General features: G+C 47.0%; 1 protein-coding gene across 6 annotated transcripts in view; it reads left to right on the top strand.

Moving 5' to 3' along the window:
• FGF12 (fibroblast growth factor 12) overlaps positions 1-22,315 on the top strand; it is a 229,259-nt gene that overhangs the window by 112,946 nt on the left and 93,998 nt on the right. Inside the window, exon 1 of one of the 6 annotated variants that reach the window (XM_027883981.1) lies at positions 10,964-11,839. The exons of 4 other annotated variants lie outside the window; for them this stretch is intronic. In XM_027883981.1, the coding sequence (XP_027739782.1) occupies positions 11,641-11,839 (199 nt within the window). In that variant the 5' untranslated portion in view covers positions 10,964-11,640. Of the gene's footprint in view, positions 1-10,963; positions 11,840-22,315 lie in introns of those variants that run through there. One more of the 6 variants, XM_027883978.1, reaches the window with a different exon arrangement.

The following is a 22,315-nucleotide window of genomic DNA, read 5'->3' as shown; positions in this document are numbered from 1 at the left end:
AGGTGAGAACTGGTACTTGCTGCACAGGGATCTCTTGCACACCCCACGTTCCACACGGAGCATTAGTAGTGTCAGGGACTGAGGCTGGAGCTTGTGGGGAGATCCCTGGAGCATCAGTGAGGTCTGGAAGTCTGCTTGCTTTATGTCCATTTTGATAGTCCCAGCCCATGTTTTTCTGGCTCATGACAGGTAAGACTTGCTGGTGAATAAGCAAGGACCTTAAAGTTGTTGAAGATAATGTCTATTAATTAATTAATTAATTATGAAGAAGTGTCTATGAATTATGCTCCTTCACAAGGACATGTTTGTGTTGCATCTGCTCCTTCTACTACTACTGTCTTCAAGCTTCTTTACCTGCATCTTTAATGAGGAGACAGACACTGCCCTAGTAGCTACAGGTCTTCACACCTAATTTCCTAAGTGCCTGACTTTGTCACTGCAGACATGGAAGTAGCTCTACTTCCGGATCATTTCACTGTCAAATCAGTCTTTTCGTGTGAGGGCACCTTCTTGCACCCTACATTTTACAGCATTTGATGTGGGCTGGAGTGCGTATTAGAGGCACCAATTTCTAGAAGTATCTGCTATAATGGGCTGAAGAAATAATACATTTGCATGTATTATTGGCATTACTTAACAAACAGAAAGGTCCCCAAAGCCGAGCGAATGACAGACAAAGCATGTATCAGGCTTATGAAAAAAGTCAGAGGAGAGAGCCCTTGGAGCCAGAGCACAACTAACCTGCCATTCCACTGACAGGAGACATAAGCCAACCCTCCTCCACGCTGGAACTGTCCAGCATGTCTTCCTTCCTTCCCTTGTGTGGGGAGTCTTTCCAGGAATTCAGGGCCTCTGGAGGTGCTGAAGATAGTAGGACCCACTGCTGTTGAAGAACAGCTACCTCAGAAGCTAGGCAGCTTCATAAAATAACTTTGTGCATCCTTTTCCCGCATTCAGAGGATCTGTGACTGTGAGAGTATCAGGATTTCATCCCCTTTGCTGCTCTGGCTCTCTTTCAACTCTGAAGGATGCTCTTGGGGCAGAAAAATCCCAACATTCTTCTGCAGCTCATGGATAGCTGGTCATCTCTGTGGAGTGCTGATGATCTCTGTTGCCGTATTGCCACCTGTAACCAGCACAAAGCCATGTTCTCCTTAATTACTGACAAAAATGTCTCTTCAGAAGCCTCCCAATAATTACTCAAGTACCCACTTAAGTGGCTTTTAATTCAGGCTCCTCACCCCCACGCTCGTATGTTTTCCAGTTGCCAAGCACAGTTAGTCTTATGTATAAGCTTCTGCCAAAAGAAAATGCTAATAACTTGCCCCCTGGTTTATACTACTTTTCATGAACTTCAGTGAGCTCATAGCATCTCAGGAGATGGTATTTCCAACAGGCTAGAGCAGGATCATTCAATCATAATGAAAGATGAAGGCTCCTATTGTGAGTTTCCCTACATCTGACAACACTTGGCAATGCTGCATCACCTTTTGTTGGAGTGCTGCTGGCTGCCTTGCCAGCTTGTCTGGTTACTGGAGGCTGCCCCTCTCCCCCTGCACTGGGGCAGGAGTGCCCGTGGGCTCCTGTAAAAGGTGTGGGGAAGGTGGCAAGGATAAGCCATGAACATCATACTGGGTGTCTGACACTGTCCATGAGGTGGCGGGAAGGCAGCATTCGCAACTTTGCAGCCTTTCTGGGAGTAGAAAGGGAAGCTCAGGGGATCCTGTCCTCTCATCCTGAAGGATCCAGCTGCATTCAACAGGAAAGATTTTAGAGTAGGACTTCCTGTGGAAGCAGAGTCTGTTGCCTGTTTCTTCATGCCTCATAGAAGGCATTGCTCTCTCTGCTTATTTCTACTATTCTACTGGTGTAGTCTGCAGACACTAGGTTCAATCAATGACCTGTTTGTAGCAGGCTCCAACAGCGCTTTAACAGAATGTTGGGGGTTTTTTTCTGTTATGCAATGGAATAAGACCAAAGAGACACTAACTTTGTCCCTGAAGTGAGAAAAGCAACATGCGTAGGAAGGGGGAGGGCAGGCCAGCACAGCCACAGAAGAAGATAGAAATCACACTGCACAGGAATTCCTTGTCCGAAACAGAAGCTGTAGAGGGATCATGAATAAAGGATGCAAGGAAACAGGGATGCCCATGTCCAAAAGCTGTTCCTGCAAAGCCCTAGCAAAGCCCTACAAAGCAGTTAGAACTGCATCTTCTACTGTAGGCACTTCTGGAGTTCAGCAGTTTGAGAGCAGAAAAGGCCAAAACTGTAAGTCATGTCAGAGAGACGCATGTGAGTGGTACAGGTTTGGAGGCTGTGATGGATGCTTACAGAAGGAGCAGCCAAACAATCAGTAGTGGTGATTTTTTCCCTTGAAAAATGCCACTTTATCAAAACTGTGCAAGGGAGAAAGGAAATAATAATTTCAGAAGAACATGTTGCACAGGGATTTCAATACTCATTTCCATGCCACTTCTCTACCCAGTGCAAAAGCAGAGACTTGGTCTTGAAAGGGGTGAGACCACCAGTTCTACCACAGAAGGAGCCTCTCTCAGTGCAGGGTGGTACAGACCCACATTCCCAAAGGAGGCCCCTAATCAGAGATTGGACCAACCTTGTCAGTGATGATGAAGATACTGCTGGCACAGCACAAGGGTGATCTCTCCAGGGTCTGTTTTACCCTGTGCACTGTGATATCAGCTCATCTATTTTTGAAAGAGGTTGGCTCCTAAGGTGAAATGATAGCAAATCCATCACAACTCTTGCCATGTCATTCTCTTGATGAATTACCATTGCTATTAACAATAAACATGAGCCCTGCCTTGACTTACAGCCTCCAGATCTCACTCTGACTTTGCTGGATTGAAAGAGCCCCTCCTTTTGAAAATGTTCTTACTGAGAGGTGAGAGATTTATTGGTCAGGGACAAGTCTTCTCTGTCATTCTCTTGGATTCCAAGGATCTCAACATTTGTCTTCTGTGGCCAAATTTTAAGCAACAGCAAACTCAGTGGCCACAGTATTAACAGGCTAAATACAGCTGAGTATCAAGAGGATTTTCACAGAGTGTCTCCACGTGAATCCCTGTAGATGTGCATATTACTGCAACCAAGGGACTGAACTTCTCAAATCTCTCATTATATCCATATTCTTTGTAGTCCTCAGACCCTCTCTGTTCTGCCACTGCTGAAGGGTGGCAACCAGACTTTGTCACTTTTGTGATTCTGGTGTTCGCTGCACTGGACACAATTGTGACAGAGCATGTCTTCTGCTCCCCATTGCTTCATGCATGCCCCCATGGGCTTGGGCTCTCCTAGCTGCAGTGCCAGGCAGAAAGCTCCTGTTCAGCTGTCTCTCTCTCATGGTTCCCAATTCCCAGAATCATTGTTTTCTGGGAAAAAAAAAAAAATTGCCAAGTCTTGAAGTAATGAAGACTGCACAATTTATCCCCAGAGGTTTGTTCTGGCTGTGTTAAAAGGAAACGTGCTTCTATGAACTCAGTTTCCACGTCAGTTCAGTTTAGTCTCTTCACCAGACTTGCTGCGATCATTAATTACTACTGCATTAGTCTTTGTATCCTTGGCAAACTTAGGTTTCCTTCCAGACCATTGATATCTTCATTGGTGTCTGGATTGCAGCAGCTGTGAAAGTCCAGGCAGAGAGAAATAGGGATTTCATTTTGCTGGAGAGATAGAGAAGTTGATTTATTGCTGGGGAGGGAAATAAATTATAATGCAAATAGCAAGAGGTGTGTTTGGAAGCCAGGGGTTTACGGGGGAAGCAATGTGTTCACCCAGATCCTTTTTTACCCTGCACTTTAGGTCAGTGGGGGATGAGGGAGTCTTCAAACCTTGTCCTGGCTGTATGACAGCTGTAATCTCACATTTACATTTAGTGTTGAGTATGCCCTTGAAGTATGCAGGTGAAATAAGCAGGTTTGGTTAAATAAGATGCAATCTGGATGCATGTAATTTCAGAGGCATCCTAAGGGCAGGATTAATGTCCCAGCACTCCTGTTCAGCAGTGTGATGGCACTGGGAATACCAGGTTTTGTCAGAGTTACTGCGTTTCCTGTGAGCTCTCCAAAATGGGAGGACCCTTTGCTGAGTGACTGAGCAACGGACTGCCCCTGTGAAGCATTTCTCTGCTGATCCAGCAGGGTATGAGATGTGGCCTAGCTCAGGCTGCAAATCCTGGGCTTCTTGGAGATTTGGAAGCTGGATGAAGAGACAAGTGAAGTTTGGGGTCAGGAAACTTTCCAAGGCCTCTTTAGGTCTGTCAGAATCCATTATGTGCAGATAGACAGATTTGTGGGTCTGGAGGGAGTTTGGTATTTCTCCTTGACAGCTTCTGTCCCTTCTCCCTCTCTTGACCTATGCCAGTGCCAAACCGGTGCGTTGAGGAGGTGGATGTCCCCAGTCTTCAAGCCTTGAACTGCACATGGTCCCACAGCCCTACTGGAGGAGCACATTGTTTTGTTCTCCCTCCCTTCTTTTTATCATTCTCAATCACATAATCGGTCTGGTTTGCCTCAGCCAAGATCTAATCAGGAAGGATCTCTTTGACTTTCAGCAAAGTCAGCTTGATGGAAACTTTAAATTGAAAGGCTTTTCCCGACACACTTGAGAATGGTTTTGGTTGAAATTGCTGTCTGGCTGCATGATTACAACAGGAGGAGGTTTCCTGCCTCATGGGGATGGGGAAAAGCATTTGCAGCCTCTCAGACTTCCTGAGCCCTGGTGTTTGGGGGCCCTAGGCCAGAAACTGCTCCACCGGGTCATACTCCCCTCTCTACCCAGGTCACATCACCTTCATGCAGGTAACATGTGAATCCAGATAGAACCAGGTTAAGTGTCCATGGGAACTGGGTACCTCTTGCACTGTTGAAACTGTGGGCCAAAATGGACTACAGGTTTTCATCAAATATGATTCAAAGAGAAGGGTGGGGATGGATGACCTTTCCTAGGGAGGGGAAGGTTTTAGGAGTCGTCTTGTTCATGACAGTGTCCCTATCCTGAGGTTTGAGGACTAAGTATCTACTTTAGGCAGGGAAGGGCATGTGTGTGTGTTCAGTCTCGGGCTCACAATTGGGGTTGTTCTGTGGTGGCTATTTCACCCATTTCACCTCAAGCTTCTGCTCTTCATTAAAAGCACAAAGAATGTGATCTTCTCTTTCTTATACACTGTGACTGCAGACGTAAAGCCTGGAATGAACTCTCAAGTCTGTGCTTTCCTTCCCCTTCATGGTCCTTGTAGTTTCTGTGGCTTAAGGCTATTAAATGGGTGGCCATGGGTGAAAAGTCCCTAAGGCAGTGGATGGAGGGAGTCGCTCGATGTTGGGAGAGGCCCAGTGAGGAAGAGGAGGTGGATGGAGGAAGAGAGGCAGCTCTCTGTCCTGTCTTTTAAATCAGCAGCTATAGTACAGGCAAGAAGATATTTGAGTTCTCTTTCCAGATGCTTGGGTGGGTTTTTCTAAGCCTGGAGCAGCTGGTTGGCTCTGTACCCCTTGCTCAGGAGGGGTGGGCTCTTGGCTCTGCCTTGCATAAGGGGATCTGCAAGTAGGGTGCTGACCCTTTCATTGCTCCTTCAGCGAGGCCTCCTCCCTGCACTGTCCCAGTGACTGAAGTGCCATGTGGGAGCTGTCACTGGGCAGGTGTTTGCAGGCCCTTTGTCTTGGACTCCTGACACTTATGAAGCCACAACTGAAGTGCATCGCTGTAAGGACAGCAGTTTTCCATGCCCTGATCCCATTGGGGAAGGCAATGACAGAATGGCCAATGAACAGGACTGTTGGGGTGAGGTGATACAACGGCTTTGAGATGAGCCTGTCTTGAACAAGCCTCAGGCCTGGCTCTGACATGTGGGACAGGCACTGACCTGTCTGCGAGGAGGTCTCTTTTCACATATGGGAACAGTTTCAGATGCTCCCTGCTACTGCTCCTTTTCAGGCTTTGTTTCAGGGAGATGGTCCCATCAGGTGCTTCCAGAATCCTGGAGACAAAAGTCTGTTTGGCCATACAGGAAGCTTCTTGAATAGAAATACATCGTGACACTTTCATTCCTAGATAGCCACAGTTCCCTTCAGCGAGGTGAAGCTTTCTTGTGGTCGCCTGCCTCCACCTCATACAGGCAACAAGTCACTGAGGGGAAATAAAAACTCCTGTTACATAGAAAGTTTTCTCTTAAAAAGGGGAAAAAAAATGAATGTATAAAATCCTAGTAGAATTATTTACTTTTCTGGTCTGCAGTTGATTTTGTTCTGTTGGTGCTGCTTGTGGCCTGGTTTTTGCAATAGTGGTTTCATTCTGCAATGTGCCAACTGTGTATCTGCCACTCACTTTAACAGAGACAGCCCCAACTTTTACCCAGGCCACAGCTGGTTTTAAAGACACCAGGTAAACTAATGAATATTCCCATGATGAGTTGCAAATTTTGTTTTAATTGAATCTTTGAAGGCAAAAAAGGGAGTAAAGGGCCCATTAAATAAATTATTTTAATATAGCAATTAGATGATGCAGGCTCTTCTGTGTTTATTGAAAGGCCAAGTCAGCCCCAAGCTCAGCTGTGTGAGAACAGCCCAGAAAGCTGGACAGTTTTTGTACTCTGCTGCTGTTTTAGGGCCAGATCTCTCTCCCTGAATAGCATATTTTGAAGTGGCCATGTGAATTCTTATTAGGCATTCAAACACAGATATAAACCCATGCATTGTAAACAGAATTATACTGCACAGAAACTGAGCAAAATACAGTAAGATCTTTTCTTTTTCAGGTTAACCAGGCATGTTGTTTTTTTTTTTTTTTTTTAAAAAGTCCACCCACGCAGAGAGGCTGGAGAATGCCGAAGCTGCATGAATTTTAATTATGCTAGACATGTAACAAGGAGCTACCTTGTAAAGAATAAAGTTAATAAAACATGGATATGGGCTTAATTCTGTTTAATAAGCGGCCCTGTCAATGCACATTTTTGATGTAATTTACACAGTGTGGAAATTGGGTACAATTCTTAAGAGGTGTCTGCATGCAGACTTTCAAACTCAACAGTGCCTTCCTATTGGAAGAGATTTGTTGCTATGCTGCTATCAAATGGTGAATTAGGCCATTCATAATTATTGGCCAGAGATGGGTGTCTTTTTTTCCCCATTCAACTACAGGAACATGCATATACATTCTGAACTGGTATTAAATGTAAATCTCTTCCTTAATTTTCATGTATGCATTTTCAGCAGCTCTGCAGATAAAACAGCAAAAAACCTGCATATATTTGTAGCTGTAGTTAGCTCTGTGTGTACAGAATTAGTAAAGCAGAGATATGCCTAATGACTGAATCTACAGAACACAGCCCATGGCTTTTGAAGACTATGAAAAATAAACAGGATATTCTGTTAGCAACCCTGCGGGAATTATTGCACTTCACTAAGGAAAGATGCCAATAACCTCAGTTTTGACCTAGATAGATTGTTCTGTTTAGGAAGGTAAGGGAATGCAATTCTAGATCTCTTCTCTGTTTCAGTCACCAAAGCCCTGAAACTCAGCCATTCATTTTAAACCTCAGCACTGAGGACAGAAGATTTTATTTATCAAGAGAACAAAACCTCAGAAATTACAGTGTCTTGAAATGTTTATATTGGTCACTTTCTACAGTGAGTGTCTAATGCAGAGGCTCCTGTATGCTTGGGGTGAGCATATTTAATGAGCATAGTGAGTCTGATCCTCCAACAGCCCTGGGGAGTTCAGAACTCTGGCTGCTCCTGTGTGCCAGATATGGAACCTTTCTCCACAAACTGCAGGAGGAGCATTGGCATATCTCTCCACCATGATCAAAACACTGTGTTGTTCATTTTATGAACCAGTGCCATTCTTGCGTTCCCTCTTCATAGGGTGCATTGTGCAGCTTTCCAGACTAAAACTGAAGTGAGGAGGGAGCCCAGGGCAGAAGAGGCATGGGAGAAAAATTGCCATAATAACTCTGCAATAAATATATTAATTATATTGTATTATATTTATATATAAATATGTTTTTAAAATTACATTCTTTAGGGAAAAATGCCATATTGGCCCAGTGTCAAAAAATTCGGTTTCCATTGGTGGCAATAAGGAATGTAGCCTGAGGATTCAACAGGGGCTAGCTGCATGGCTGCACTACCCTCAAAGAGAAGTAGCTGATACAGATGAAAATGGAACCCTGCTTTTGAATTCTGCTTACCCAAATGAAAGTCAAAGGAGAGAATTTCCACTGGCAGAGACCAAAGACAAGGAGGTTTTTCTGTTTCCCTTGGCAGCCCATCAAAGGTAACATTTCACCTGTGAGAATGACAGTGCCACGGGTATGATGAGGTTGGTCTTCCATTCTCCAGCTCAAGACTGCTCTGGGCTTGCTTGGTGTATATAAAAATGTGGGCTCTTCAGAAAATTTTGTGAAGTTGTGGCATGATTCAGAGTCGTGCAGAGCAGATGCTCATGTCAGTATTGTCACCAGGAGCTCATGGCACTGTGCCCGTATTCAGAACCAAACCCTGTGGACTGCTTGGCCATCTATAGATAAGGACAGACCTGCATGTTGGCAAATGCAACATTATATTCAGTTTCACAAGCCCTGGTTTAATTTAATTCCATCACTGCAGAAGCAGAAAGACTTGTGAAAAGCCTTTCTTCTATCTTAGGAGTTGCAGCAACTCTCTTTTCAGATCCACAAATCACCAGGAAAGAAAATACTGTGAACGACTTTATCACTGATTAGGATCATTTTTAAGTGCAGAGCTGCCGCTCCTTGTTTACAGCTACACAACAAAACAAATTAGTAGCATGTCAAAATAACTGGAACTTATCTAATACGGTGCAGATAAACCAGCAGTTTTTCACCAGAAATATGAAGACTACAGGGGAAAAAAGTATTTTTATATATACATGGAAAACTTTTTTCTTGAGAAGATATCAGATTTGCTCACATCCTTTGAAGATGAAGCTTTGGATAATTCACTGGCAGTTCAGACAGTGATTCTCTTGATTGCAAACAGCTTTCTTTAGGCCATGCCTGTACCTTGTACTGCAATAATTCTTTGATGTCAAGTGAAATAATCCGATAGAGAAAAATTAAAATATGAAGCATTTTAGTTACAGGAAAGGGAAGAAAAAACCTTTATTGATTGGGATGATGAAATCTGCTCGAAAAAGTTGGCAGCAGTTAAAAAGAGATCAACAGCCAAACATTTATATCTCCCAAATGGTTTTGAATATTTTCTTCTCCTGCTTTCCCCTCGAGAACCTGATTCCGCTTTGCTATGGTATGCATAGAGACTAAGAGTGAAAATCAGGAAGTAATGCCAGAGTTTAGTTAATCTTTGTGGACATAGTGGGTGGTTGTTTCAGTTGCCCTTTTTCCCCAATACATTAAAATAATTTAAAGCCGAAGTTCTTGCAGTGAAGTAGTTAGAAAGATCATTTTGCTGAAGTTGATAATTCCTAGGGGATGTCACCAACTGGTTTAAAGTGCCCTCTTCACTTGGGAACACGCATCACCCCTAAACATTCAGGACTGGATTAGGCTCGTCCTGCCGCTGCTACTTGCCAAAGTGTGGCTGCGGCAGGTCCTGTCTTTCCAGCCCAGATCCCCTGTCCCTCCAACCTGACCCCTGCTCATCACCTAACCAACCTAACAGCTATCATTGCTAGCCGTTACTTGAACCTGATATCTGGAGAGCACCATCCCTGTGGCAGCAACAGCAGTTACTTCTCTGGATAACCAGAGATGTATCTATCTGCACCTTAAGTTTTGTTTGGTGCAGTTTTGTGGCCGGATATAGGCGGGAGCCGGGCCAGCACCTGCTGATGCACTAGTGGTCTGTCTTGGGACCGCTGCAGCCGGAGGCAGCCCGGCAGTGCCCATCGCCGCTACAGCCGCCTGCGCGCTCCCCGGCCGAGGAACCGGCCCCCGGCAGAGCATCCTCGGGGTGCCGGCGCTGTCGCTCTGTGTCTGCTTGCACAGAGAAGCAGGAAAAGCCACGGAGATGCTCAGCTGCCGAGGCTGGGTGCTCGGGCACCGACAGCAGTGGCGAGGGAGGCGGCCGGGGTGGCTGCAGGACCCGCAGGCGGCTCGGCCGGCGGGGTCCGGAGGACTGCGGCCCCGGGGAAGCCCGGCGGGGTTGGCAGGGCTGCCCGGGCGGAGGGAAAGAGCCGCCGCGGAGCTGCAATTGCCTCGATCTGCCTGCGCGATGTTTCTCATCCAAACCTCGATCACGTAGGATTGCGTAGAGGAAGGCGAGCGGGAGCAGCTGCAATTCTCCTGGAGCCCGGCTCCCGCCCGGCACCGAACCAGCCCGCCCCGCCCGGCCGCCGCGGGGCTGCGGAGCTCCCTGCCGCCTTGGCAGCAGCCGCGAGCGGCGTGGGCGTCCGGGGGGGCTTCCCCGGCCCCTCCCTCCTCTCTCCTCCCCCCTCCCGGGCCGGGCCGGGCCGGAGGATGCGGGCGGGCAGCGGGCGCGGCTCGGCTCCTCCTCGCCCCGCCGCCGTCGGGTGGCACCGCGGAGCATCCTGAGCCCCGCACGGAGCAGCAGCAGCAGTGGCAGCCGCACCCCCCCGCCCTTCTTCTCCTCCACCTCCTCCCCGCCTCGCATCGCTCCTCCCGCCGCTGTCCCCGCCGCGGCAGCCGGGCCCGGGGCCGCCCCGGTGCCGAGCGCTCGGCGGCCGCCCGGTCGGCCGGACGATGTGGGTTGCTGCCGTCGGAGAGAGCCGGTGCCGGGGCAGAGGCGGCGAGCAGGGCAGGGGAAGCTGCGCCAGCCATGGCGCTGTGAACGCGGGGCGCCGAGCTGCGGCGATGTGAGCCCGCACTCGCGGGCGGGTGCTTCTTTTTTTTTTTTTTTTTTTTTTTTTTTTTTTTTTTTTTTTTTTTTTTTTTTTTTTTAATTTAATTTTTTTTTGCCTTTCCTCTTTTTAATTTGTTTGCTGACCTGCTGCTTTTCCCCGTGGCTGCTTTTTCCTTCCCCTCCCGCCCTCTCTGGGAGCGGAGTGGGGAGGGGGGCAGAGGAGGAAGAGGAGGAGTGCGAACTGAAATGCAGCGCTGCTCTCCCTGAGCCCGGCCGCGGAGCCGCGTCCATGTGCGCGCCCCGCCGCGCAGCGCCTCGGAGCCACCGCGCTGGGGCCGGGGCTGCCCGCGGGCCGGCGGGGCTCTGACTCATCCCACGGCCCCTCGCCGGAGGGCAGCCGGCGGGAGGAAGCGCCGCCGCCTGCGCCCGGGCGGAGCGGAGCGGCACCGCGCCGCAGGGACCCGCGGATCCTCCGCGCCCCCCTATCCTTTGGACACAGCTGTCGCCGGCGGACCTTCGTCAGCGGGGCGGCCGCTCCCGGATCTACGCGGCCGCTGCGAGCCCGGCCGGGGGGTCTCGCCGACGGCCGCCCGCGCCGGGATTTGCGCTTCTGGGGACAGACCCATGGGCGGCGGGGTCCGGCGGCCAGCCATGGTTGTTTGCCCGGGCGCCCTGCTCCTCCTGGCCGGCTGAGCCCTCCCCGGCGCCGGGACCCGGGGCTGCAGCGCCTTAAGCGGGTCGTCCCCGTGCCCGGTCCCCGCGGGGCGCGGCGGCGACTCGGCCCCAGCGCGCCCGAGCGGCGCCCCCCGGAGCGGCGCGGAGCGGCGCGGGGGGCCCATGAGCGGCGATGGCAGCGGCTATCGCCAGCTCGTTGATCCGGCAGAAGCGGCAGGCGAGGGAGTCCAACAGCGACCGGGTGTCCGCCTCCAAGCGCCGCTCCAGCCCCAGCAAGGACGGGCGCTCCCTATGCGAGAGGCACGTCCTGGGGGTCTTCAGCAAAGTGCGCTTTTGCAGCGGCAGGAAAAGGCCGGTGAGGAGGAGACCGGGTGAGTATGGAGGGCCAGGGCCTTGGGAACCCGCTCCGCGGAGGGGAGCAGCCCCGAACCCGCTGGGATGGCTGCCCCGGGGCTCCTCTGGCGCCGCTGGGGACCGGCTGCGGACAAGGCTTGCTCCGCGCTCAACTTTGGCCTGGGTCCTGACGGATCTTCTCCGGTCTAGCGGGATGGGTGGGCATCGACTTGCCGCCAGCATCCCTCCGCCGCTGTCCGAAGCGTGAGCACAGCGGGTCCTCCGGCAGGAGGGACCCAGCGGCTTCATCTGTGCGAGCTTCACCTAGAATTGTATTTTTCCACCTCCTTGCAGATAAGTTTTTTAAACGGTCTCTTATTTTCTGCATAGTGACAAGGAAATCGATAAACTGAGGATCAATTAAAATTGTGGGCATTTGATAACTAAATCCATCAAGTGCTACTTCATGAGCAGAGTTCCGTAGGGAATTTAGTTAGCTTAGAAAGCTTTCTGTATGGCAGCTGCAGAATGGTTACACCTGATACTGAGCTTGCAAGGATCTAGAAATGCTCTTTTGGGTAATCCTTTCCCCCCCTTCTCTTTCCTTTATTCTTTTTTGCATGTATGTGCTCAGTCTTGGTTCTTCGTGAAGAACTTCAGCCCTAGTGTACACACTGTTCACTTTTCCACGAAGTCCCACTACCCACAGTTTTATTTCTGAGCAGTGCTTTGTGCTCTCAGCCATCCTTTGTAGGTGTAAAAACTCAGTACCTGGCAAGAATAGGCCCTCCATGATTTCTCAGTGGAATTATTTACTTCTTGCTTTATTTTTTCCACTGCTATAAATCACCACTAAGGAAAGAAAACAGAGATTGGTTTGAGAAGCTGCTGTGAACCTGTAGTTTTCTCGTGTCCATTAGTGTCGTGGTTAAAAAACAGAGATACTTGTTCACTCAGGCCTTCAGCATGTACCAGCAAGCAGTGTAACCCTCCCATGTTTTCCTTATACATTAGTATTGTGCTAGTGCTTCAACAGGAAAGTTGCCCTTCTGTTTTTTGCTACTCAAGGTATGACGAGCGGTGGCTTAGTGGACTATCTTATATATTAGTTAAACTGTGAACCAAGACCAAAAGACAGTCCTTGCCCAGAAAGCCTTGGCATTTTGTCTCAGGAATCACTCTTTGAAGGATCAGAAGTAGGAACTAGGAGTCACACTGACAAAATCATTTTCTGTTCCTCTTTCCTCTCCATCTCAATCTGCTTTTAAATGAGGTCCCATAAGGACCTAAAGAGTTCGGAAGTCTAGACCTGTTACCTAGGTTTCAAGATGCTTTGTCTCATTAAAGTTTGAGTGACTTACGGCAGGGTGTGGTTGGGAGGCTTTTTATTGGTTTATTGTTCCCAGCTTAACAGGTCCAATTCTGCTTCCATGGACTCAGTGAAGAATTGAGGAATTGAAGAATTCCCTCAACTTTTATGGTCTTTCATACTGAGGAATGTTTTTGATAATTTACAGACCAGACTGATTTAAGGGAGACTTTTTATTGACTTAGAAGAAGGATCGATGCCACTCAGTGCTGTAAAAATAGAGCTGTTCAGTCTTTAAAGCTGTCAGTCAATCACTTGTAACAAGTACTGTATTCATTTTATAAAATTAAAGAAGTAGAGTAATTAAGTTGCTGTGAAAAAAATCCAAATGTCCTTTCCAGCCTATGGGCTGTGTCTGCTTTAGTTCCCAATATCCATCTTTTAAATAGAGATTTATTTCACTGGTACATCCTATTCCTGATCTTGGGTGTGCTTCTCAGAAGACAGCATGCCACGGGGATGCTGCTACTCTGATTGTTTATTCAGGGAGTGTATTGTGCCCGGATAACTTACGCATTCCAGAATCAAGTTTCTGCACAGCAAATGACATGCAAATGAATTGAAAGTATTTTCAAGAAATGTGCATACACTGTGCAGTGACCCACAGCCCCAGTGATTATGTCTACTTAATGATATGCTGGCTCAGTAGTTTGCAAGTCAGTGAAAGGAATGAGAGAAACATCCGTGTTCAAAAAGGATACAATCACATTTGAAAATGGTACAGTCCTAGGGGATCTCTCTTTACCTTTTTAAACATGACGTTGTTTTGTGACTATGAGGAGAATCTGTCAAAAACCTTCAGATTTATAGAGTGGTTTTCATCTGTTGTACTCAACAAGCTCTAATAAATGGAGAGGATTTTTCCTGTTCTACAAGCATGGAGAACTTACTTGACACAGAGACCTAATTCCTGATGCTCATCCCAGCACACCATGCTTTGGATCCCCACCACCAGTGAGCTCACGATGCAGCAATGGTGGAGCTGTAGCAGCTTGTGCCATTACAGAAATGTAACTCTGATGATGGTTCATGTTCCCTTTGCTTCTGTAGAGTAACTGTGTGAGCTTACATCAATTAAATGTTTTTAATATGTGACTCAAAGAGTGCTGTAACTGAAATATTCAGTAGAGATGTGGGTGAGCGGAGTTTTTTTGCACTGGTTGGCACCTTGTGCTCCACACTGCAGCCTGTGTGAAGAGAAAGTGACGTACTCCTGCTCTCTTATGGGAAGGGAAAGTTTGCACCCCGTAGCAGTTAAGTCTTACTCAGTGGTGGGCATGAGTAGTCACAGGTTTTGGCAAGCTATGGGGAACCAGGTCCATGCAGGGATATCTTGTATAATCAAAGCTATCAGCTCCTAGGGAGAAGTTGAATGCAGAAACATCTCATTTATTGTTTGCAGTAGGGACCATGTTGTAAACTGAGAACTAGTTCTGTCTGTCTTTTAAATGGGCAAAGACAGCTGTCTCACATACACGCATTGTGTTCTTTTATAGCTCTCGCATGTGTTTGGTTCCAAGATGACTTATCAGTTTAAGATAGGCCAAATAAGGACACTGAGTGCTGTGGACTAAACTGAACATTTGGACACACGGGCTTAATACCATTATTGTGAGTTAATACAGGGCATTGGCTGCAATCGTCCATCTATAAATTATGTATTTTTCTCTGACCATAGTGACTTGATAAAGGATTCAAAAGAAATTACTGTATGGGACGGCTTGTTAGTACAGGTTCAAGAAGCGGATTTTTCCTCAGAGACTGGTAGGTCCAAGAGTTGAATTCAGAAGAGTTGACAAGCAGCTCTCTCCACATGACTTCTCTGCCAACAAATAGTTGAACCAAGTAGTTTCATCCCCTTTGTGTCTGAATTAAAGCATCCAGGCACGTCCCTTCTTCAGCTGTTTTGTAACAGTCTGGGAAGCCTGGGCTGGAGGGTCCAGCTTGTTTGTGAAAGCTGTTGCTGATGCTTCACTGACCATCTCAGGCAGAGCTCACCCTGGGGAGCTGGGGTGGAGGTGGCCTTCCGTGATGCTATGGTCACTGAGCGGCAGAGCTGAGGAGTTTGGCAGCCTTGCATGAGGGGAAACAGGCTGGAGTATCTGTGGGGGTTGGTGGAAGTTTTATCTGAGTGAAGCCCACTGAAAGGGTGTTGTTACTCGGGTAAATCAGATTTGAATTGAGGTAGCTTTGGGTCAAACAGTGTAGCAACACTGTGTAGCATCGTCTCCATCCCTTCAGATGTTGCTTCTGTAGATGAGTTCCCAGCTCAGATGCAGAGCTCAGTCTCAAACAGGTTTTTTTACCCCAGGAAAAAGAAAAAAAAAAGTTATTACTTTAATTCCTTTTTTTTCCCCTTGTTAGATATATATTTTGTGCTCCTCAAGGGGAATGATGTTTTTCCTTAAGGAGATCTAAAGGCTTCTTCCAAAGTGAAGGAAATGACTTGCACATAGCAAAAAAGCAATAACCAAACCCATGTTTACCCTTTGCGGTATTTCTCATTTTGAATAATAAATAGAGATTTGGAACTTAAGATATACGGATGTAGATACTGTTGTAGCAGTATAAGTAAAATATAAAAGCAAATTAGTTGAAGGACATAGAAGGACTTTGTTCATTCGGAGATTCATTTAAAACATTTGAGAAGTCTGTCATCTCTGCAAGCTGTTAAATTCCCTGAGTTAAATCCTGAAGTCCTTTCTGATTTAATGCAGGGTGAAAATGATGATTGAAGCTCAGGGTAAAAGCTACGTTTTTATCTTCCTGTAAATTTGTTGTAGTCCTTCTCTGCTTTTGTGGAGTGGTGCATCTCAGAACAGCTGTAATATCTCCCCAACCTGTGGAATTTGGATTCTCTGTTGCTAGTGTCTGACTGCTGGCTACATTATCCCAGTGCATAGCTGCTCCCAGCATTTTTATACAGCATGTCCGTGTGTCAGGGTGTATGCCCAGCTAATGGTGGTCCATCACATTCTTCTGCCTGCTCCCCTGCAGAATCTGGAGCTATGTCTCTTATCTTAAGAAGTGGCTGATGAGAATGGAAATGGCTGGAAATCCTGACATTGCCTGGCCAGCAAAAGCTCGTAGAAGTGCTAGCTGAGATGAGGGCATGGATGACAAGTCGCCAGCCAAACATGAGCCAGGATAACACCAAGGGGAAGGGCACAGCTTTGAGGACGTGTGTCCTCCTTGTTTGGGGCAGTCTGTCGTCGCTAGATCTGATCTGCCCTTGGTGCTGAAATCTCCTTCTATACCTGCGGGTGCTAATGAATGCCAAAATAATCGGGAGGGAGGAAGAGGCTCCCTCCTGCTTGTGACAGCTCAGCAGATGGGTTTCATTTTATCAAATTGATCCCTGGGGGTGGTATCACACACATTCGTGACTTGCAGATGTGGTGACTGTCACGGTGCGTGGCTGTGCTCGGTTACTGAGGAGGGGGGTCAGGTAGCAACCCTGAGCTATCTGTCTCTAAAATCTGGTAAAGAGCTGCAGATTCCTGGTTTCCTCCAGAGCAGGAGAAATCAGCTGCCAGCCCGCTTCAAACACAGCTTATGGGTGAGCATGTCAGTCAGTAAGCCTCTTCGTACTAGTGCTGAGTATGGTTGATGCCAAGAAAATCCATGGAAGTCATCCAAGCTCCGAGAAGGATGGATATCTTCTGTCCCCATGGCCTCAGGGTAGCTGTGCTTTTGGGAGCAGGGGAAATCGTTAGCCAGCAGAGGAGGTTCACCATTAGAGCAATACAAATGATTGATTCCTCCATCACTAGCCAAATGAAAAAGTCAGGGCAAAAATAGGTTCGTGTGTGATTATTTTCCCTCCCCATAAAAGATCCATATAAATCAGTTTATCATTGACTGATACTGCTGGGGTTTTTTTTCAGGAGGGGGGAGAGGTGCAATTTCATTTGCAGGATTTTTATACTTGTATTTTTTTTAACTTTTGAGTATACTTCTACATCAAATACTATTTTGAAATATAAACCCAAAAGCTTGAGTTCCAAGAAATACCAAAATAAAGACAAGATTTTCTTCCTTCCTTCCTTGCTTTGCTCAATTCAACATGAATTTAGAAGAATTTCAGTAGACTAGATATTGCATGTTTTAACAAATCATCAGCTTGACTTGGGTAGTGTGGAGAACAGAGCTGCCATGGGAGCTGAAGAGGCTGTTTGGGAGACAAATAGAACCATGAGCCTCACTATGGTAGGGAGCAAGTGCAAACACACTTGGGCTTATCTGGTTTCCTTCTTTCACCTCTCCAAATGGGCATACCATGGACTGCCAGATAGCATGGTGGCCAGGTAGGCGTTTGTTTCATTTCTCTGGCATTTGTTCCATTTGATCCATCATTCTGAACAGTCATGTGCACATTATTTTTGGGATTTTTCTACTCCCGCACAGTTGAAAGCAAGCTGTGACTTGTTGTTGTTATTATTAAAATCAAAGCGAGAATTTTATCACGCAAAACAGGCAAGAGAACAACATTCCTTTCATATTTGCAAGCTTCCTGGCTTGGCAGAAGGAGACCAAGAGCACAGAAGAGAACAGGTCAGAGAAAGCAGCTCCAGAGTACTAATCTTTAAATAAAGAACTACCTTTAAATATGTGTACATTTCCATGTGCTCCATGTGCTGTTGTGGCATCATTGCCATGGCTGCATTATTGTCATGCCTTAATCTTGGAAATCTTTTGAGAAGTGACCTGTACCGAAATCATCTACTCTGTCCCTGGGCTGCACACACTGCAGTCTATCAGGGAATGGTACCTTCCTACTCCGTTCTCTTGGTTAATAAGTAGTTCATCTCTATTCCCTGGCTAACACTATTGTTCATATTAATGTGTTAGCCTTTCTGAGCATGGAGTAAACTACTGTATCTATTGTTTTACCTTTGCCCTATTCTGACATGTGGTAGAATCCCAAAATAACTCGGCCTTTCCAGAGGCTGGTTTTACTTTGCATCTCTATTAAAAGCTGTAGTAGAGCTATGGACACACTTTGTGCCCCTCATCCAGCAAACACTGCTTGCAGGGACTCCTGGAATACATTATTTTTAAAGGAGGGTTAGTGCTTTGCAGGAGTCAGTGCAGACTGAATTTGTGCAGCATGGTCCCAGGGCTGTAGGGCTACAGCTTCTTAACAGTACTCTCTGAAAATAGCAGCTACAACACATTTTTAAATGGCAAAGCAGAAGGCAGCTTTCTAGAGAGCTGTGGAACACGACTGTGGGATTCACTGTTCAGGCAGACCACTCCGGCTTTTCCAGCCCCCACGTTGCAATTTAGACAAATAACTGTGTGCTTGTTCCAAGCACTGAATTGGCTCTCTGAAACCCTGATGGAATTTATGTGGTTGCTGAGAAAATTCATCTGTATACATCGCAGCACCTGCCAAGCACCTCTACTGTCCTGTGCTCATTCCAGACTAAAGGTGACAGAGGGACAAAGCCATGAGCTTGGAGGCAGGATAGTGGCCTGAGCCCTTCTCATCCTTAGGGACAAGCTGTTGGCTGGTTGCTGGCATGATGGAGAAGGCTGGTTCCATGCAGTGCCTCTCGGTATTTCTGCTTTCTGCCCTTTCCCCATGGAATGGGCTGTGCTGTGAGATGAAGGTTAGTGTTGGAAGTGTCATCATCACAGAATGGGCCTTTGCAGCTCTGTTCCTGTGTCTGCTCTTTGAGTTTTTCATGGGGAGGTGACAGCGCTGCTCTCCTGGAGGTCCTGCTGAGGAGATGCTGTTTGGGGTTGTGCTGCTCCAGTCAGAGCTCTACATTTGGAGAAGTACTGAGCTCTTGTGAAGACCCTGACTGGGGTCAGGACAAGGAGGGAGGTAGCAATAGCAGCTCCTCTCTCTTCTCAGCAGCATGCTCATCTATTGTACTTGAAGTTTTATGTGGGAGGAAGGGGGAATTTTGTCCAGTCCAGTCTGACTTGCATCAATACCTCTACCTTCTTCAGTGTTACCAAGCACAAAGATGGACTCTGCTTTGGATGGTGCTTGGCACCACCATGTTCCCAAAGAGAAACCCTCAGGTGGGGACCTGTGGCACTTCACTGTCCAGGAGGTGGGTAGCTGTGGTGAAAGGAGGGGAGCAGTTACGCTGCCGCCTGTCCGCACTCCCCATCTTCCTTCCTGGGGCTTTTTGAGCGTGGTAGTTCATGTTTGGAGTGCATGACTTCATTGATAAATGTCAGAAGACATCTGGTTGCCTCCAATGGTGGAGGTTGTATTTGAGGATGAAGAAGCAGAGCTAGATACAGCCACTACGGTGATGGAGGGCACAGAGCTTCTGCCACATCACACAGCAGCATCCATGGAGTGCTCTGTGCAGAGCTCTCTCCCTGTGGCGCTCCAGCAGCGTGCTCTGTTAAGGGAACGGGTTACATCCAGTGGACAGCTACATGCTGTGAACTGGTAAAATATCCAGAGAGAGGCAATGTAATTCTGTTACTTGTTTCTCTTCCCCAGCTGAATCCTGATTGCAGTTAAGATAAACACCCCTCTACCCCTCCCACCCACCTCCCTGAAATGTGTGTTTCTTATTTAAGGATTTTGGATTGAAATGAAGAAGAAAAGAGTCAGGTCTTGGGGTTAATAGAACATGCTCATTTAATTGATATTTATTTAGAATAGCACAGTTGGCTGTCCCCTCCCCTTGCTGGCTGCACAGTTTTTTGCTCAGTAGTTACCACCCATGTTGCACAAGCTGCCAAGGAAATACATTTCATTCATTCCCCAAAGCAAAACTGTTTAAAATAAAGGTCAAGCGGATGGGACTGCTGCAAGGGAAGCCAGGCTGCAAAAAGCCAGTTCACGTGTTCCAGAAAATGGAAAAGCTGTAGAAATTAGGAAAAAAGGCACTGATTTTGACTTCCAGGGCCCAGCGTAGGGTTGGCTGCTGAAGGATGCTCCCTGGGGATTGCAGGAGATGCAGTGGTCACAGGCTGGCAGGTGAGAGGGTTGGACCATCCACCTGCTCCCTAGCTGGTGCTTTCCCTGGCACAGCTCCTGTAACCGGAGCCGGGGTGAATTGCTGGCAGCCCGCGCTATCGATTTGCAGCCGTTTGTGCGGTCATTCTCTGGTGATCGACATCACTCTCTTGTGGGGATTTTCTGTGGCTACAAAGGCTGGCAGACCGTGCAGTTATAACCAGCAGTTCTCTGCTGGCTTTTTATAGTGTAGTGTGGTGCTCATCAGTACAGGCTCTGCCTGCTGGCTGATCATCATTATTTAAACATTTCTAAACATTTCTTTTGCCTATTACTTCATTTAATTCCGTGCCACTCCTACAGTCTTCGCTTCCTTTAACATTTCTTCTTCTATTTTTCTTTCTGTTTTTTTCAAAAATACAGCTCTGCTTTTCATTAAATAAATTTTAGGTTTTAGAGGTAGACATCCTGAATGATTAGAAACCACCAGGTGAAGTTTGAGAGCTCCTTCTCTCAGAGCCCTCCTGCCTCCTGGGCAGCTGGAGGAGCAGGAGCTTTGTTAGGAGACCTGTTGGAGAGGCAGATTTTCTGTTTTCACTCCATCTGCACTGTGTCATCCTCAGCACACACATTCCTGGAGAGGGAGCTCACTGTTTGCAGCTCTCTCCCAGCACGGCAGTCAGGAGAGACTCGTCGGAGTCCTCGGGGCTGCCTGACATCAGAAATGAGGTGTTTGTGTTGAGAGATGAACAATAAAACATCAACGTTATTTAAAACAGAAATTTAGATGGCATGAAGTAGGTGATGACTGTGAGTGTTTTCATTAGTTTGAAGGCAACATTTGGCTCTGGTGGAAAATTAAAATTATTTTGCAGATAAAGGTGTATTTTCACAAAGCAGAAGGAAAGAACTTTGAGTCACATGGTGGGTTTTGGCCACTTTTAGCATTTTCTTGCCTCTTGAAGTGTAATGTTGTTTCAGTCCAGAGAGGCACAAGCAGCATATTTTCCTTATGCATTTGGGTGTTGTGTAAGATTTGTTAAAATTTAGTAACATCATAATTTTTGGTCAAAAGTGCTTGCAAACTCCTACAGAAATGTTTAAGCTGCATTAGTGCAGTGAACAAAAAAATTCTTGTAGTACAACCGAACTTACTCAGGCTTTAATTTTTCCACATCACAGGCTCATTACCTGTTAAATAAAGAAGTTTCAGATGCTCATCCCTTTGGAAAATGCTGCAAGATTGCATGAGGAATACTGTAGCAAAAAAAGATGTTACTGCTTGGTATTACTGAAAGTTTGCAGAATGACACTATGATCCAAATTTTACCCTGAGCTGCCATCCAGTGATTACCCAGGGCACTTCTGTTACCTGGTGTTGATAGGACCCTCCCAAAGACCGATAGCATCTGAAGTGATTAATTTCAGCTCAGTGCTTGTTGATAGTATGTTCTGTCAGTTTTTTGTTTTAATGAATTTACTTTTCCAGGCGTTCAGAGCAGGGTGGAAGATTGATGGAGTTGTTTCCATAGTGTGTTTTGTTTGTGTGAGAGACTTCTCGGCGTTTCTACAGTATTTCAGGCCTGTTGGATTGATGGGGGAAATGGAGAGATTTAGCATCTGAGAACAGCATAAATCACAGCACCGTGGCAGGCGTGAACAGCAGAGATGGTGTCTGCCCTGCTCATCTGAGGACTGTCAGTGATCTGGTGCCTTGCATGGGGCACTTCAAGGTGAGAGGAGCTGGGGACTTTGTCATGGAGTCCTTCAAAAACTGGGGGTGCAGAAGTGTGATATCACCACGAAGTCATGGTCATCCAGCAGCAAGACTGAAAGGGACCCCCTGTGTTGACTAGTCCAACCTCAGTCCTACACTGACTCCAGGTGTGCGTTCCCCAGAAGGATGTTTTTAAACTTGGCTTTTTATATCCTCACATGGAGCAAATTCTAGGTAGAAAGAATGCCCTAATATCAAAAAAAAAAGTCTTTGTAGGAAACCAGGAAGAAATCTGCTTAACTGATTTTGAAGAAGTTTCGTGTTGTATGTTGGAGTCAAGAAAACAAAACTAAGTCTTTCTAACTGTGCACATGGCAAAGCACTGCCACAATATTCCGCAGGATTTCTGACCCACCAGGCAAGTCCTTAGGATGTGTCTGGGTGACATGAGACTCCACAGGAAACCCTTTCTCTGGGAAGCTGCAGTGTGAGAG

Source organism: Empidonax traillii, unplaced genomic scaffold (assembly GCF_003031625.1).
Source record: "Empidonax traillii isolate 1590-97213 ecotype Southwest subspecies unplaced genomic scaffold, ASM303162v1 scaffold138:size3245559, whole genome shotgun sequence".
Lineage (NCBI taxonomy): Eukaryota > Metazoa > Chordata > Aves > Passeriformes > Tyrannidae > Empidonax > Empidonax traillii.
The sequence above is the reverse complement of the archived record's forward strand: the minus strand, read 5'-3'. Positions and strand labels throughout refer to the sequence as shown.